This window comes from Camelus bactrianus, chromosome 10 (genome assembly GCF_048773025.1).
Source record: "Camelus bactrianus isolate YW-2024 breed Bactrian camel chromosome 10, ASM4877302v1, whole genome shotgun sequence".
Taxonomy (NCBI): Eukaryota; Metazoa; Chordata; class Mammalia; order Artiodactyla; family Camelidae; genus Camelus; species Camelus bactrianus.
In genome coordinates this window covers 14,346,961-14,359,416 of record NC_133548.1, presented here as the reverse complement: position 1 = coordinate 14,359,416, position 12,456 = coordinate 14,346,961, and the positions used below count along the sequence as shown (strand labels likewise).

Sequence of the window (12,456 nt, the reverse complement as noted above, 5' to 3'; positions counted from 1 at the left end):
GTCCTGTGTGTGCTGGGTCATTTGGTCCGGCTGTTGCCTCTCACGTCGCTTCTCATGGCTTTCACTGCACATCTGGGGCTCTTGCTGGTTTCCTGATGGAAACTGTCTTCTGTAGCTAAAGAGAAGGCCCTGTTACATCACTTAGGATATTGACAGCTGGGGGATTACTGCTGCTTCTGGGGGGACCTCGGTCAGAGGAACATAATTAATATAGGGCTCATCAGCTGCCACCAGTCATGTGCCAGGTTCCTACTGCATGAACTTAGGACACCCTCCATCCCAAGAACTGGCTCACCAGGGCATGGCGTGAAGAGCCTGGCAGTGTTTATACAGTCAAGAAGCCTCTTATTTTGGCTTCATGTCAATGTAAGGCCTATGAGTGGGCCTGGTAGCATTGGTTGGCTTCTAGGGACAATTAAGCCCTTATTTAATTTTCACTTGTGATCTCTGACAGTTTGAAGGGCTCTTCTGAATTTACTCTGACTTTTATTTGTTTACTCTGGATTTTGTGCTGAAATATTTAATCACAGTAGAAAGTACAGTGAGAAGCAGCTTTCTGTATTTTTTAACTGACCTTTCTTCCCAGTGATTAAAACTGTGGGAATCAAAGGAATGTTCTTTGGTGGGGACGGGAACATAGGATAGATGGCCAGGAAGACATCACGGCTAGTGGTGTAGGGAGCTCCAACACTGTGGTGTCGATACACATGACTCGGTAGCTTAGGGATGGAAAGGTGTTGGTATCGCTGGCTTTCCTATGATCCAGTTGAAGGGGAGAGCAATTGAAATGCTTTCATTGCATGCTGATGCTTCCCTTCATTTGCTGCACTTATCACTCCCATCCAGCTCCCATCCTCACACCCCAGCCCACTTCCCATGACAGCATCTACAAGATGGGTCTCTCCCCTCTGCACACCTGCAGGCCCTCTGGACCCCTGTGCTAGATGTTTCATGAAAACCACTGGTCCCTCTTTCATGCATGTGCCTGTTTAGTACCTCAAGGCTCCTTGTGTCATTTACCCTGCCTCTGGTTTGAGAGGCCATAGTTTTAAGGATGGTCTTTCCTAGAGCCTTGGTTGTCTTGGCTGGTCACTTGGCTTCCAGCTCTGAGGTGACTAAGAACCAAAGGTTATGTGCACTAAGCTTTGGGAGAGTGCTCAGGTTATCTGACTTACAGCTCCACTGAGGGGTACAGGGGTTGTGATGTCATGGTGCACCTACTAATTTTGTATTTTGTGTCCCAGTATTTGGGCTAAATACTCTAATGGAGATTGTTACTGAAGCCGGCCCCGGGAGTGGTGAAGGTGGGTCTTGCCCGTGAGCTATGCATGATCTGTTTTTTTCTTAGCATCTTCTGTGCCTGCCTGAGGGCCATCCTCCTCATGGAGCAAGCGTATCACACAAGTGGCCTGCCCTGCCCTGTCCCCCGTGACTCCTGTGCTTGCCCATGGGGCATGCTGCTGATGCATGTGGAGTGGCCTGAGGCTCCACCCCCACTTCCTCCACATTGCCATGGCTGGTTTCTGCCTATGTGTGATGCCCCAGGGTCACCCTCACCCAGCCCTTCTGGGGAATGGGTGTGGAACATGGCTGCCGAGAGCTGAGCTGACACTAGCTGCTGGACTACAATAGTGATGTCTCTCCTTCTGCCTTCCTGGCTCTAGGAAACAGAAGGGCCTTAGTCGACCAGAAGTCATCTGTCATTAAACACAGCCCAACAGTGAAAAGAGAGCCTCCATCACCTCAGGGTCGATCCAGCAATTCCAGGTAATAAACGGCAGAGTTGTTTTAAAAGTTCTCAGCTAGAGGTAGTGATTCCTGCACCGAACGTTAGGGATGTTCAAAAATGAGAGGGAAGCTCTCTGTTGGGTAGATGAAATCTGTTTCCATTCTGACTCAACCCCTATGCAGCAGTAATTGCTCATGGTGTTGAGGAGAGTGTGACAGCAGTGGTGGGTAACTGAGCAAACCAGGCTATCTGGAGAGGCAGGGGGTGGAGTGGACTTGGATGTTTGGAGACTTGGCTTTGCATTTTGCCCCTGGAGGCAAATCTGTAGTCTGGTGAAAGGGGGGATGCTCTGCAAAGGAGCTGATGACCACAGAAGTGGTGTGTGGCCCCCCTAGTGAGAACCAGCAGTTCCTGAAGGAGGTGGTGCACAGCGTGCTGGATGGCCAGGGAGTTGGCTGGCTCAACATGAAGAAGGTGCGACGGCTGCTGGAGAGCGAGCAGCTGCGAGTCTTTGTCCTGAGCAAGCTGAACCGCACGGTGCAGTCAGAGGACGATGCCCGGCAGGACATCATCCCAGATGTGGTCAGTGCTGGGGGCTGGGAGTTGGAATCAACTGGGAAGAGGGAGGTGGATGCCAGAGGCAGCGGTACCAATTCCAGCCCCGGGTTATTGTTGCAGGAGATCAGTCGGAAGGTATACAAGGGCATGTTAGACCTGCTCAAGTGCACGGTCCTCAGTCTGGAGCAGTCCTATGCCCACGCAGGTCTGGGAGGCATGGCCAGCATCTTTGGGCTTCTGGAGATCGCCCAGACCCACTACTATAGTAAAGGTAGGAGCAGGGAGGCAGCATACCGAACGCTTCTCCAAGAAGAGCTCTCCCACTCTTCTCTGAAAAGAATGAACTTGTCCCCTTGACAAGTTTCCCAGGGCCAGGCTGCTTCCCACTGGGCCCTGGGATTTTATTTCCTAGTGCATGTTTGTGGTGGGTATTTTTCTGTCATGAAAAAGACGATGTCAACTTTTCTTTCCTCACACTTCTTTCCTTCCACATCTTTCTATATCCTTGCTTCTCCCACCTCATTTCTGCACCTTGATTCTCACTCACCGTCTCTTTTTGACCTCTGTGTTTGATCCTTTCCCCAGAACCAGACAAGCGGAAGAGGAGTCCAACAGAGAGCATAAACACACCAGTTGGCAAGGACCCTGGCCTGGCTGGGCGGGGGGACGCGAAAGCCATGGCACAGCTGAGAGTCCCCCAGCTGGGGCCCCGGGCATCGAGTACTCCAGGAAAGAGTCCCAAGGAATTGGACACCAGAAGTTTAAAGGAAGAGAATTTTGTAGCATCTGTTGGTGTGTATCACTGTGTTTGGTGTGGTGGAGGAGTTACAGCTTCTTAAATATCACTCCCTCCTTTCAATTCATGCAGAATCCCACCTTTCTCTTCCCCATGCTTTGCTTTCTAGAGAGGGGGTTAGATTTGTGTCCATTTCTAATGGTATTTTTTATACTTCTCTATCCCTTACGCTTCATTTGTAGCCCCACCTTCATCTTAGGAAGTTTTGCTTAGAGGTCCCAGTAAGGCTTAGTGCCAGAGTCTGAGCTGTACTCCACGTCCCTCTCTTTTATTTACATCTGGATTTCTTCACATAGTGGAGAGGCCACATGAGCTCCTGGAAGCTACAAGGAACTTTATAGGTGCATCTTTGAGCTATAAAATTATGATTGTCTGGAGCTCTAGAGCCAGTTTTGCCCCATCCAACCATTATACTGTCCTTGAATTTGCTCCTTTGGGACGTGTCCAGCAATCCCATTTCCCTGGGTCCTGGACCTCGAGGTATAGATTTCTAAGTTAGCTTTCCTTTAAACATTTCTTTACTGCACTGGATTAGAGCTTGCTTACATTTGGTGTTTCTCCATTCCCACTAAGGCAGAGCCTTAGTGAGCGGTCTGGGTATCACCTCTGTTTGACTCATTCCTACCTGACCTTGAGTCATCTAGATTGCGTCTTTCTTTTTCTGGTTCTATGTCCCTGAGCAATAGCCTGCTAGCTGATGCCTCTTTGCTACATCCATTAGCAGTTGCCTTTTGCTCCCATAAATGGTAATGAGGAACCAGTCAACCCTGCCTTTCTCCTACTTGATGTGATGTTCCAGAAAGTATACTGACTGGCAAGTCTGGAGATCTTAAGTTTTAGTCCTGTATCGTCCCCTAACTAGGAAAGCAGCTTTGGGCAAATTGCTTCCCCTTTCAGGGTCTCTGTCTCCTCATCTGGGAAATGAGGAGATTGGACCAAGTAGATTCTAAAGTTCTTCCAGGAAAAGAATTGCTATGATCGGTATTCTCTCTTCTTTACCCCTACTAAGATGCTATTCTCAACTATTTAGTGTTCTCTGTCACCTTTGCCAGAAGCACTTTTCCAGATGATTGACTAAGAATGGTTCTCTTGGTAGGGCAGGCACTGATTCTGAGGGTAAGTTGGGATTTTTGGTGGCAGCAAGAAGGGATGCTAACTGCCTGCATGAGTGGCCTCTGTCCAATCCAGTGAATCAAACAGATTTGTGCTCATGCTTCTGAAACCCTTTGGCTGCTTGAGGTTGATCATCTATCTTATCTGGAATCTTTAAAGTTTGCCATTGCCCAGCTCCTTTGGCAGAGAGAGCATGGTGTGGTGGAAGTTTAAACTGATCCTAAGTTACGTGATCTTGAGCAAGTGCTGCAGCCTCTGTGGGGCCAGTTTCCTCATGCCAAATGAAGGAGCTTGGTTAGAAAGGCTCTTTCAGCTCTAACACCCTGCAGGATTTTTAATGCCCCACTGACGTTAGGATTAAGAATTTGTAGTGTTTAGTTCTTGAGCTGGGGGAAGGCATTAAATCTCTTGCTTTTTAACCTCCCTGCCCACTGTGAAGATCTCTTTTTATCTCTTGATTTGTAATCCTGTGCCTCAGACTGAATCAGCTTGGGTGGGTGGGTTTCCATTTCGTCTGTCTGACCAGCCTCTGACTCTCTCTGTCTTTCTCTCCTGCTTACATTGCATCTGGGGTAGAATTGTGGAACAAGCACCAGGAAGTGAAAAAGCAAAAAGCTTTGGAAAAACAGAGTAAGGAACAAATGCCCCTTCCCGTTCCCAAGTCTCCCATACCTGCCAACTCCCCAGGCCCAGTTGGGGCAGGCTCGCTTTGTCAGCCCCACCCCAAATTTGCTCTTGGAGGGTATTTGAAATGAAAGCAGGTAGGTGATATGTGATTCATAGGTATGTGGCTTGTAGGCTGCTTCTTTCCCCTTCCCCTTGTAGCAAATCAGGCTGTAATCAGGGCATCCCCTGAGTAAAATCCCTTAGAGCTTGGTTCTCTATTGCTTCAGAGTTGGTGGGGAGAACGTTTGCCTATTTCAGTGCCCCTCATTGGCTGATATCTCCCTCACCCATTAGAAGGCCTGTGGGCACAGTTGGCAGAGATGGTTGCTGTCCCTCCGTGTTGAGTCTGTAGCTTCCCAACTCTCTCTGGTGGCTTGCCTAGGCACGCTTTCTTGCTTTCTGTCATTCTGTCCTTCTGCCATACCATTGTGGGTGGACGGGAAATATGAGGGTGGTTTTTAATCTTAAATGTAGAAGTTGCAGGGAAGGGGTAGGCAGCGTCCACTGAAACAGCTGGTGTTTTTTAACCTCACTGGCCACATCCATTTCTAGCCCCTTCAGACACATTTATTTGGGAAGCAAAGTGACAAGGGGACCCCTCAGTGGTTTCAGGCACAAGTGAAGCTCTGACTCTGAGTGCAGTGGAATGTGGTTCAGACATTTGTTTGTGGAACTTTTCTGTTTTAGGATGATGTGTTCAGAATTTTCTCAGGTTGAGATGGCTACAGAACCCTTAAGACCAGGTCTTATTTTTCCTGCTTGGTTCTTGAAGCATCTGGGGACTTCTCCTTCCAGTGGGGCCTGAGCGAGTGGCAGACCCTGGAAAGGTGACTGGGACATGCTGAGCAGGTCTGGGGCCAGGCTGTGCTGCTGTCCCACTCCCTTTGCCAGCCTGCCTCCAGCCTTTGTGTGCTGAGTAACAGAAGCCTTCCCCTACTCAGGGCCTGAAGTAATCAAACCCGTCTTTGACATTGGTGAGACGGAGGAGAAGAAGTCCCAGGTCAGCGCAGACAGTGGTGTGAACCTGACATCTGGTTCCCAGGTTTGTGACAACCTTGTTGAGAATTGCAAGCATCAGATTTGCTCTCTCACAATACTTCTTTAAGATAAAAACAAAACAAAGTGACAACCTTGAAACAATAACAATAAAAGAATGATGAAATAAGTGTAAAATATCCATGTAATACAATATCATTATCCATAAATGACTATTTTCAAAGAATTTAGTTATGTGGGGAAATGTTTACAAAGCTATATACAGTATAATGCAAATTTTATTTTTAAAATGTATAGAGAAAAGACTGAAAGGAAATATGGTAAAGAGTTAACAATGATTGATGTAGGTAGTAAATTTGTGGTTTATTTTTATTTCCTTATTTTTTCATACATTTTCTGTAGTGAGCATGTATTTCTTTAACATTCATTATTTTTCTTATTTGTAAGTCATATATATTTTATATTTAGGAAAAAACTGAATTTTTCATGACCTGTCTAGGGATGATAACAGGAGGGTGGAAATGGAGAAAAGGAAGAAGATACAGTATTCCTTAGGGAAACAGAGTAGATTGGACACCTCCCTAATGTGTCTTGTTTCAGAGGACTGATCCAGACTCTGTCATCGGTGTGAGTCCAGCTGTTATGATCCGAAGCTCAAGTCAGGACTCTGAAGTTAGCACCGTGGTAGGGGAACACCACGCTGGCATCTTGGTGGGTGGGATGTGGGTTCCCCTTTGGAGAAGGGGGCTACTTTCTCCTTCAGAGGCTGTTCTTAGTCTCAGGTCAGCTTGGTTCGCATGGTGGAGATGTTTACTGTCATAGGTCTTTGTACGTGGGATCACACCCTGAGATTTCACCCAGGGCTTCTCGTCTTGTAAAGAAGGTACTTCCAGAGGCCTCTGACACACCTTTGAAGTTGAATACTTTTTTAATGGCAGCAGAGACCTCTAACAGCTCGGCATTTCTGGGGCGCATCCCTGGGTAGTATCCTTTACTACCTTTTTTCCTTTCCAGGTGAGCAATAGCTCTGGAGAGACCCTTGGGGCGGACAGTGACCTGAGCAGCAACGCAGGTGATGGACCAGGCGGTGAGGGCGGCGCCCACTTGGCGGGCTCTCGGGGCACTTTGTCTGATAGTGAAATTGAAACCAACTCTGCCACCAGCGCCATCTTTGTAAGCTTCGTTTACTAACAAAAGAAGACTTTTTTAATTGGGATGGGGATGGGTTAGAAAAGGATGAAAAGTTAGGAGGGAATTAGAAGGAAAAGAGGAAGGAAGGAATGGATAACCCTCATATATTTGGCTTTAAAGAAAATGTTTCTTAAATTAGCTTTCTTCAGAGTCATTTGACTCCATGATCTGGGGCTTTTAGAACTCTCTCCTGAATCATTGATGAGTTGGGCTCCCTGCCCAGTCAGATGAAGGCTTCGACTCCTATGTGGCAATAACCCCTGTGTTTAAAGTAAACAAAGTGATGCCTTTGTGGCAATGTCAGGGCAGTTACATCTCTCTTTGTACCAGCCTACCTATTTTTATGGGCTAGTCTAGTTTTATTCTGGTCACTGCTTTATTTTGGTGTATTCCTAACAGTTATTTGAAGCTCTCCTTCATTAATACTAAATGATTTACTAAATGCCAGATTCTATACTAAAGAAACAAGGATGATAAGGCATGATTCCCATTCTCAAGAAGTTTGCAATTCAGTATATTCGGCTACAACTGATCTCTTCTGACAGGTGAGGGAAACAAAGCCTTAAGAAAAAAAGATCTTGCCCTAGGTTATACAATAAGCCAGTGATCAGTTGTAATTAAGTTAATTCTCTTCAGTCCCTGTCTTTAGACACGCTGCCCTCCAGTGTGTACATGCATCTTTAGGCAGCATTAAGCATTCTGATATACTCGCTACTTCGTTAGGCAGAGATGAGAATGGATACTCTCTACAGGAGCTCATAGGTCCTCATCTTTGGTCTATGGGGAGAATGGAAGATGAAATTTAAATGAAATAAATTATGTAACACTGGTGATCATTCCCACCCCCAGGACCTTCTATATATGTGTTTCTAATAGAGCAGGTGACATCCCAGAGTGAAGGTAGGGAATAGGATTGAGAGTCAGCAGAGCCATTCAAGTTAATGGATTTTAACTCTTCCTGAGTCTAAACAGAGCCTTTACTAAGAGAACTTTAAATCCGTCTGGTGTGCTTCCATTCTGGAGGTTAAGATCCATGTTATGGAGTAGCAGTCATGCAAGAAGCCATTCATCTGTGTGCTACCTTTCCTGCCACCTTCCTGGGACAGATTCTGACTTGTCCTGTGCTTCTGAGCAAGGGCTCTTTGTACAGTTGAGTTGCTGACAGCAGTTACCTAAATTTCTTGGCTCAAAAAAGGCTATTTTAGCAAGAAATAAGTTATATTAAGTTAATATGGTTCATTGAACAAGGGGTTGGGCTGTGAACCAGGAAACTGGCATTTAGACACACTAAGTAGGTATTACCTAATAACTTTTGATCAGTTGCTTCTCTGCTTATGCTGTTGCATGTGTTGTGATGTGGGCATGAAAACTACCTCTTACCCCGCTGAAAATCTTTTCTGACTGAATAGAAAGTCTAATATTGTCTAATATCTATCTAATCATCTAATATCTAATAATATATAATAATAATACTGTATAATATCTAATTAGTGGCAGATAAAGTTAGTGGTATACCTATGTGGGAAGATATTTATAAGAGATGGTAGGAGAGAAGAAATTAACATTTATCAAATACCAGCCATGTGCCGGACGCTATTAAGTGCTTTTATGTATTTTCTCATTTAATCCCTGGAATGGCCTATGGGGCAGGTGTTATAACCTTCCTTTTACAGGTGAGGAAAATGAGTCTCAGAGAACTAAGTTTTGTACCTAAGATCGCACAGTAAGAGGCAGGAATCTGAAACTTGGTCAGTCTAATTTCAAACCCAGTGTTCTTTTTACTGCACCATGCTGCTATAGAGAATTTGCCTAATTTTTTATTAAGACCGAAGAGTCTTATAGAGACTAAAGGGTAAAGATAAGTAAAAATGAAAACATGATTGCATTTTTTGGGAGGCAGTAACAGAAAGCAGATTGACTTCTGGTCAAATCCTTGAGGCAAGCAGAGAAGCATAGGCGGGGCTGCTGGAATATGTGTGGCTAATGATGGTGACTGGTGTGTGAGCCTCTTAATGAGCTGCTTGGTTTACTTTGCCCTGTTCACTGGTACCTTGGGCAGCTGACCTATTGCCTCTTCTTTCTAGGGTAAAGCCCACAGCTTGAAGCCAAGTGTTAAGGAGAAGCTGGTGGGCAGCCCAGTTCGCTCTTCTGAAGATGTAAGCCAGCGAGTCTATCTCTACGAAGGACTCTTAGGTGAGAAGCAGACTGGGAAGGCCCCTTGCACTGGAAGGAAGCTGGACTCAGCTGGGGAAGAGGGTGGCACCAAACAAGCAGCTGCTTGGCTTTTTGCTGATGTCATTGCTGATGTGAGAGGGCAGTTTTATATCTGAAGCAGGAGACTGACTGGGTCTGGAAAATGCAATGGGTGAAAACTAGGAGAGACTGGAGTTTGGTATTAATCAACAGCTTCTGTCTTTCTGTCTTCCTTTCTTTTACTTTTCTTGCTACCATGGTCCTTCCTGCTCACAAATTGGCAGGAAGGGACAAAGGATCGATGTGGGACCAGTTAGAGGATGCTGCTATGGAGACCTTTTCTATAAGTAACCACCTTTCTTTGTGTGCTGTGTTCATCCCTCCTCCTTGGGAGGGACTGGGCCTCACTTGGAGGCAGCTGGGGCTGGTGGCAGGAATGTTAGATCTGAGGTGGGGAGGCTCATGTTTCCTTTGCCCTGGAATTTGTAATGACTCCCTTTTATCTGGAGTTCACTCTATTTTGCTTTGGCAACCATATTCTTTGTGTGTTTACATAAGCCCCTAAAAAACTCTATTCACAGGCAAAGAGCGTTCTACTTTGTGGGACCAAATGCAGTTCTGGGAAGATGCGTTCTTAGATGCTGTGATGTTGGAGAGAGAAGGGATGGGTATGGACCAGGGCCCTCAGGAAATGATAGACAGGTATGAGGCTTAGAAGCCCTTGGGAAAATGCAAATTCAGCCCCTTCCCAGTTAATTCTGTGTTCTCCCCCCAGAGGCTGACTTGTCCTGGTCTTCTGCTCAGGTACCTGTCCCTGGGAGAGCATGACCGGAAGCGCCTAGAGGATGATGAAGATCGTTTGCTGGCCACACTCTTGCACAACCTCGTCTCCTACATGCTGCTGATGAAGGTAATACCAGTTTGCTTATGCCCAGCTACTGCTGATGCCGGACGGCACGGCTTGTTCCTGTTGCCCAGATTCTGGGGCGGCTGGGAAGCTGTCCGGGTGTCTTACTAGGGCTGTCTTCCTCGTTGAAAGTCTGAGGCTTCTCTGCTACTCACACATGATCCGTTTATCTGCTGCTGCCAGGCTGCTGTGCTAAGGAATGTTGTGAAGGTGACCAGTGGTTGCATGCCATTTGTCTATTTTGAATTTTGAGCGGGCTTCCTTTGCTAAATAGTTTTAGAATGCCTATAGAACTCCCCACAGAATACAATGAATTTTTTAAAAAATTGTTTGAAGTTGTAGGTTCTGAACCCTTAGAACAGATGCTCAGAATTCATTTTTTAGTACTAGTCTTTTATCATATAGCCTTTTCCTAGATGTAAAAGAGCTACCCATTAAAAAGTAATGGTGAGTTCTGGTTTGACTTGGTTATAGTTGGTTTTTACAGCTGTGGAAGAACTATGTTACCAAACAGAAGTGTCCTCTGAAAAGGGCTTGGTGGGTAGAAGGGGGATGTTCTGAGAATGAGCCCCTGGACTTCTCCTCCTCCCGTTCTCCCAGCCTCTCTAAATGTGAAGGAACTCATTCATCAAATGCGGAGAATGCCCTGCAGACCCTCTTGGTTTATTTCATTTTCTGTTTAAGGGTCACTCTACTCTTTAACTCCGGAGGTACCAGTTAACTCTGATTGGGAAAGGGTGGTGATCTTTGAGCCTAGGAGGTTGTCTTGGCAACAGCTGAGTCTAGAACGTTTCTACTCTAATTCATTACTGTCTGGAATTACACTCTGAGGAGCCCCAGGAGCTTTAGGGGTGAATGTTATGGTACTGGTTGAGGGGAGGGAAGATACGACCCTTTGAGTCCCCATCCACTTAAATCAGAACTGCTTTAAGAGCCGCTTTTGTGCAGAAGTCAAAGGGAGACAGAGCCAGGGTTTTTCTTCCCAGACTTGGCAGAACACACAGTTGAATGTTTTCTCCTAGCCTCAGTGATGTGGTGTTTTAGAATTCTACTCCTCTTAGATAGTAGGAAAGTTACTAAGATCCTGTTTTGGCTTTCCAGGTAAATAAGAATGACATCCGGAAGAAGGTGAGGCGCCTGATGGGAAAGTCCCACATTGGGCTTGTGTACAGCCAGCAAATCAATGAAGTGCTCGACCAGCTGGCAAACCTGGTGAGCACACCTGGGCCATCCCTTCGGCTCCCTTCCACTGCACTGGTCAGCCTCCCAGGAGTGGACCTTGTGGCCTAACACAGAGGCTGCCCCATGGGTCATTTTTTAGCTTGTATATTTTTCAAAATCCCTCTTTCTGAAAATAAGGCTTTGACTCTAGATGAGGCTTTGGCCCTTCTGTTTGGTGATAGGATTCTCTGCACCAACACCATCCTATTGCAGCCATTTCAGCATGTGTGTGGTCTGTAGACTTTTGTGGATCTTCAAGGTGAATACTGTTTTCATGATAATATGAACACGTTATTTGTCTTTTTCATCAGGTTAACATTTGCACTAATGGTGCAAAAGCTCAGGTGGGTAAAACTACTGGTGCTTTAACACATTGAAGACAGTGGTGCCAAACCATGCTCATGTCCCCCTCCACACACTGTCAGGTAAAAATAAAACAAAAAGCCAGTTTCACTTGTGAATGTCTTTGATGAGGCAGTTAAAATGATCAGTTTCATTAAATCTGATCATTGATTATATATCTTTTTAATATTCTATGTGACAAAATGAGGAATATACATAAAGCATTTCTGCTGCAAACCAAAGTATGGTGATCGTTTCAAGGAAAAGCAATTTGTGACAATTTGAGTTGCAGGATAAACCTGCAGCTCTGTTCATAGGACATCATTTTTACTTGAAAGGATGATTTGGAGTTGGATATTTGGCAGACTTTTGAGCTTGAAGATTCTCAGTATTTAAAGGCTTTTCTAATGAGGTTAATGATGATGTTAATGTGATTTTTTTTTTTATATTGTATAATGAAACATGTCAGCGTTTGGAAGAGCTGCATAACTTGGTGAACCAGTATTTTCCAGATGATGGATGTGTAATGTTACAAATTCAAGGATGGGTAAAAGACCCACTCAAAATGTAAAGCAGGCAAATGGATTTTTAATGTAGCAAAGTACAAAATGTTGATTGATACATTTTCAGATTCCACATTGCTGCTAAGAAACTGCTACTTCTTGAGGCTCTGGTGTAGTATCAAAGAAGAATATGAATATTTATCTGGAAAGCCTAGTAAAATACTCCTCTCTTTTCCAGATA

The 12,456-nt window shown here is 45.3% G+C and overlaps 1 protein-coding gene across 37 annotated transcripts in view; it reads left to right on the top strand.

Moving 5' to 3' along the window:
- MADD (MAP kinase activating death domain) overlaps positions 1 to 12,456 on the top strand; it is a 37,487-nt gene that overhangs the window by 14,123 nt on the left and 10,908 nt on the right. For 9 of the 37 annotated variants that reach the window (XR_012509596.1, XM_074372035.1, XM_074372050.1 and 6 more), the window contains exons 16-28: positions 1,245 to 1,304; positions 1,665 to 1,767; positions 2,125 to 2,311; positions 2,408 to 2,558; positions 2,873 to 3,079; positions 5,804 to 5,904; positions 6,459 to 6,542; positions 6,873 to 7,031; positions 9,134 to 9,242; positions 9,527 to 9,589; positions 9,824 to 9,944; positions 10,047 to 10,152; positions 11,251 to 11,361. Coding sequence is in view for 36 of the 37 variants with exons in the window: in XM_074372035.1 (XP_074228136.1) it covers positions 1,245 to 1,304; positions 1,665 to 1,767; positions 2,125 to 2,311; positions 2,408 to 2,558; positions 2,873 to 3,079; positions 5,804 to 5,904; positions 6,459 to 6,542; positions 6,873 to 7,031; positions 9,134 to 9,242; positions 9,527 to 9,589; positions 9,824 to 9,944; positions 10,047 to 10,152; positions 11,251 to 11,361 (1,562 nt within the window). In the remaining variant the exon portion in view is untranslated. Of the gene's footprint in view, positions 1 to 1,244; positions 1,305 to 1,664; positions 1,768 to 2,124; positions 2,312 to 2,407; positions 2,559 to 2,872; positions 3,080 to 4,772; positions 4,827 to 5,803; positions 5,905 to 6,458; positions 6,543 to 6,872; positions 7,032 to 9,133; positions 9,243 to 9,526; positions 9,590 to 9,823; positions 9,945 to 10,046; positions 10,153 to 11,250; positions 11,362 to 12,456 lie in introns of all 37 variants that reach the window. The other 28 variants (XM_074372070.1, XM_074372055.1, XM_074372063.1 and 25 more) reach the window with 11 other exon arrangements.